A 4983-nucleotide genomic window follows, 5' to 3' on the forward strand; every position below is an offset into this window, starting at 1 on the left:
GAGCCCACACAACAAAAAGCTCTCAGCCTTGGAGCTGCTTAGTGTTTTGATCAATATAATGACAATCAATGATGCTTTGCACCTTACAAACCAGGAATTTTAAATCAAGAGGCTTTATGAAAAGCTGCAAATCCTATTTGTCCTTTGAGTTGTATTTTAAGAAAACCAACTCATTCCAAAATTGTCAGCATTCTTGTGTATAAAAGATAAAATAATAATTTCTCCCCCCAAAAGATGGCAGTTTATTTCCAAAAGGATGATATAGTCTCTAAGGCTGAATTTGTTCCAGTACTACAATAGGATCCCTGGTTCTGAGAATGGGTAGCACAGCACTGAATGAATTCATATGGGGAAGATTCTGTCCCACCACCAAAACAAGGTCCTGGACCTGTTCTGGATATGCTGCTTTGCATTTCCCTTGGTAGCACAGAGGAACAAGCAGCAGCAATGGAAAACATCTTGTTCATTACCCTTTGTTATTGTTCCTTGCTGTTTTCATTAAAAATTCCAGAGAGATTCAGGAGAGGCAGAAGGAAGCACCAGTTTGGCTTTACCCTCCGTACACCACGAGTATGGAATGCATGGGGTACTCCCTGAACATCTCTGTTTGTGTCTTCTCCCCAACTCTCTCTCTCAAACTGCAGTTCACCAGCAAATGTCATTGTCACCTGATCTTAACACAGGTGCCCTTCCTTCCTTCCTTCCTTCCCTCTCCCCCAAGAGATGCAAGCCGTGAGCCCCACGTTAGTGCCCGCCAGCTTCTCACCTCACGTGTCCGACCCAAAAGCTCTTTGGACCTGTTATCCCAGGACTGTCTGGAGAAGCAGAGTGCCAACACCAGCACTGCCCTGCCTGGATGCCATCCAAGGCTTGTGGGCTGGAGCTGGCATCCCTGCATGGAGCTGGAGCACAGGGAATCCTGCTCGGTGGGGTTAGATTCTGACTTCTGCTAGGAAGCCCAGAATCCCACTACTCATCACAATTAGTACTAAAAACCAGGGGAAATGCTCATGCACTTCATTAATAACTAATGTTATTAAATAGACAATTAATAAGAGCAGTCAAGTGAATTGTTATCTCCAATAAAAGCCCCGACAATTGCTAACAAGTTAGGAAATGCCAGCACAGAAGTTCTCAAAGAAATTGAGACATTGCTACATTGCCTGCTACATTGCCCCTACGCAGAATAACCAGGGTTACTAACAGCTTTCCTGGGCGCAGACTGTAGCCTGTCTGGGAGCAAGGAAATTCCCGCGGCGCCTCACTAACACAATTTTAGAGGAGCCCAGGGACAATCTCAAAGGGATGCTAACTTTCTGCGGCTGGCACGGAATACGCCCGGAAGGGGCGAAGCCGCCCCGAGACAAAGCCGCGGCTGATTCCCGCACGGTGCAGGGCAAGGACAGCGGGCAGCAGTACCGGCAGGGGCGGCACGTACCGGGCACGGACAGCCGGCCGGGGCAGGGACTGGCGGCTCTGCCCTCCCGCTCGGCCCGGAGCCGGTTCCGAGCCGCGCACGGACATGACTAAGCAGCAGCACCTCTCCCTCTCCCTCCGCGGCCGCTCCCGCACCCGCGCACGGCGCGGACTCACCTGCCCGCCCGGCCCCGGCCCCGGCCCCGCCGGCCCGCGGCGCGGCTCCTCCGCAGGGGCCGCCCGCGGCTCCTCCGCCCCGCTCCAGCCGCTCCGCCGCCAGCGCCGCCCCGCTCCAGCCGCTCCGCGCCGCCCCGCTCCGCTCCAGCCGCGCACCCCCCGCGCCCGCGGAGCCGCCGCCTCTCGCCGCGGGGCGGGCCGGGCCGGGGGCTGCCGTCAGCCGCGGCTGGCGCAGGGCTCTTCCTGCCGGGGATGAAGCCCCCGGCGGCCGCCAGCCGGGACCCCCCGCGCCCGCGGTAGGGCGGCGCTTCCCCTCTCCCAGCGCAGCGCCTCCCGCCGCCGCCGCAGCCCGGAGCAGCCCCGCAGCCCCGGCATGGAGCGCCCGCTCAACCTCAGCTGCCTCGCCGATACGACGCCGGACAGCGGCAACAGGAGCGGGTCCTCCGGCGGCCCCGAGGGCGGCCAGGCCCATCTGTCCGTCTTCAGCGTGTTGGTTCTCACCCTGTTGGCCATGCTGGTGGTGGCCACGTTCCTCTGGAACGGGCTGGTCCTGGCCACCATCCTCCGCGTGCGCAGCTTCCACCGGGTGCCCCACAACCTGGTGGCCTCCATGGCCGTCTCTGACGTGATGGTGGCAGCCCTCGTCATGCCCCTCAGCTTGGTGCACGAGTTGTCCGGGCGGCGGTGGCGGCTGGGCCGGTCGCTGTGCCAGGTGTGGATCTCCTTCGATGTGCTGTGCTGCACTGCCAGCATCTGGAATGTCACGGCCATCGCCCTCGACCGCTACTGGTCCATCACCCGCCACCTGGAGTACACGCTGCGCACCCGGCGCCGCATCTCCAACATCATGATTGCTCTCACCTGGGTGCTCTCCGCCTTCATCTCTCTGGCCCCGCTGCTCTTTGGCTGGGGAGAGACTTACTCAGAGGACAGTGAAGAGTGCCAAGTCAGCCGGGAGCCTTCCTACACCATCTTCTCCACCTTTGGGGCTTTCTACCTGCCCCTCTGCGTGGTGCTCTTTGTGTACTGGAAGATCTACAGGGCTGCCAAGTTTCGAATCGGATCTCGCAAGAGCAACTCCATCACCCCCATGACACGAGAAGCACTGGAGGTAGGTCAGCTTTGCTCGGGTCAAGCACTGGCAGCAGGCAAGCCTTTGTAGAAGTGGGGGAAACTTAAACCAAAAGTGTGCAAGTGAACAGTGATCCACCAAAGCCCTGTGGATCCTGGAGGCTTCCAAGGGAAGGCAGACTGCAAAGCTTGCAAACCCAGTCTGTTGGCTCCATCTGAGCCCCCAGCTGTGAGCACTCAAGGTGTAGCTGAAGCAACTTTGGGACGTACTGTGAGCCTGAGCTCCACGTGGGCGAGCGGTGACTCACGGATGTCCCCCCATGGAATGCTGAATCAGTGCTTGCCAGCATGAGTAAGGGGTCACCGTCCCTCCCCTGGGGAGGCAAGGGGACAGTGGATGGATGGGCAGCTGTGTCTGCTGGGGACGATACCCTGGCAACCAGCTGGGGCTTTGGGGACACTGTGAATTTACCCAGACAGAAAGCACTCGTGCAGAATGTCCTTGGAAATCTTTCCTAATCATGACTGCATCGTGTCAGTTCATCCCAGGCACGGTGACTCTGCACTGTAAAGATTTCTTGCAGGGAGGAAGCAAATGTGTGCTAATTTTCTCTCCTCTCCTACCAAGAACTCTTAAACTCAATGGGTTTAGAGGAAGTAAGCAGACTTCTGTGCACGGCATGTGGGTGTGTGCCTGTTCTGCCGATCAGATTGTAAGTGGGGAAGTAATCTTATTGTGCTGCACTATGAGTAACCCCATGTACCCTCAGGACTCTCTCTAGTTTCTAATCTCACTTAAATAGTCTCCATCACCCAGAAGAGGTTATACAGCCACCTTGCCCTCAGTTAGAGTGTGACCTGCATGGCTTGTGTTTCCCCTGGAGCCCTGGCCCTCGCTTGCACTGCTGGGCTCTGTACCTGCTGTGTGGGATCACCCGACTGGGGTACATGTGGTGCAACTTGTGTTTGTGTTTGACAGGTGAAAGAAGCTGCCCAGCAGCCACAGATGGTCTTCACTGTCCGTCACGCCACTGTGACGTTCCAGACGGACGGAGACACGTGGAGAGAGCAGAAGGAAAAGAAAGCTGCCCTCATGGTGGGCATCCTTATTGGGGTCTTCGTGCTCTGCTGGATCCCCTTCTTCATCACAGAGCTCATCAACCCACTCTGCTCATGTGACATCCCACCCGTTTGGAAGAGCATTTTTCTATGGCTGGGCTATTCAAATTCCTTTTTTAATCCACTCATCTACACTGCTTTCAACAAAAACTACAACAATGCCTTCAGGAACCTATTCTTTAGGCAGTAGTGAGCAGCAAAAGCTTTCCTGCTGCCCCAGGAAGCTGATTTTAAGTGTCAATGGTTCTGACCAAATTCCTGAGGAAGTTCAAAGCCACAGATACTGAGGTGATGCTAAAAATGCAAAAATGCATCACCACGGGTCGTGTGTCCCAGACCCAGTCCCAGTCCCCAGGCAGGCTCTCCATCCCAGCCTCTTAGCTGCTGTTTTTCCTGCAAGTAGCATGTAAGGGCTTCTCCTGCCAGCAGCCTGGCATCCTCGCTCCAGTGCACTGCTGTGTTCCTCCTGCCTCCCCAGTGATGCTCTGTTTGGTGGCACCAGAGGTACAGAGGCATCCACGAGCAAAGAAACCTTGGTTTGGCCACTGCTGGAATCTCCCAGCACTGATCACCTTTGTCCCGTGTGCAGAGCTGGGACCCTATAGCATCAGGAGGTTTTGTGATTACATGTGAGAGTACATATTTTATGGCTTGGCTGACAACATGGTTTGTCTTGTCTTTCACTGGTAAAGACTGCAAAGTGTTTGGTTTTTTGGGAAATAAAACCCTTGGTAAGGGTTAAGCGCAGACTACAAGTACCAAGCTTTTTCTCACATACTTTGGGAAGAACAAATTGTGTCTCTTTGCTTTTGGATTCTATGTAGCAGGGTTTTTTTAAAAAAAAAAAAAAAAAAAAAAAAAAAAACTAATTGTGAAAGCTTAATGCATGGTGTACCCTGGAATGAGAGAGAATGCATGGGAAACTCACCTCTCATTCCCCAGCTGCTACATGTGAGCATCTGCCTCAGACCTTTATGTTCAGAAATACCAGCTGTAAATGCTAACCTTCCTGCCTGTTGTTTCCCATTTTAAAACATTAATGTATTTTGAGCAGCTGTGGGCAGATTTCCTGTAGTTTCAGGGGATGCAAGGGGTGTATTTCGAGTTGCCTTTCAATGAGGAAAGTGTTTTAGTATTTCTGAATGCAATCCAGAACTTGAAACCAAAGCAAAAACCCCACTTTGTTTCCATGAGCACTGG

General features: G+C 54.2%; 1 protein-coding gene across 1 annotated transcript; it reads left to right on the top strand.

The window, feature by feature from the left end:
* Nucleotides 1-1709: 1709 nt before the first annotated feature.
* Nucleotides 1710-4615, top strand: HTR5A (5-hydroxytryptamine receptor 5A). Its single transcript, XM_071428579.1, has 2 exons — nt 1710-2704; nt 3644-4615. Exons 1-2 carry the CDS (start codon nt 1967-1969, stop codon nt 3971-3973), a joined length of 1068 nt encoding a protein of 355 aa, XP_071284680.1. The 5' UTR covers nt 1710-1966; the 3' UTR covers nt 3974-4615.
* The last annotated feature ends 368 nt before the right edge of the window (nt 4616-4983 follow it).

Source organism: Agelaius tricolor, unplaced genomic scaffold (assembly GCF_023055355.1).
Source record: "Agelaius tricolor isolate 1412-34295 unplaced genomic scaffold, bAgeTri1.0.p SCAF_6, whole genome shotgun sequence".
Taxonomy (NCBI): domain Eukaryota; kingdom Metazoa; phylum Chordata; class Aves; order Passeriformes; family Icteridae; genus Agelaius; species Agelaius tricolor.

Excerpts from the sequence above, each read along its gene's own strand:
- HTR5A (XM_071428579.1), top strand. The coding sequence starts at position 1,967 with ATGGAGCGCCCGCTCAACCTCAGCTGCCTCGCCGATACGACGCCGGAC. Across the intron at positions 2,705-3,643 it reads TGACACGAGAAGCACTGGAG|GTGAAAGAAGCTGCCCAGCA; the intron begins GTAGGTCAGCTT and ends TGTGTTTGACAG.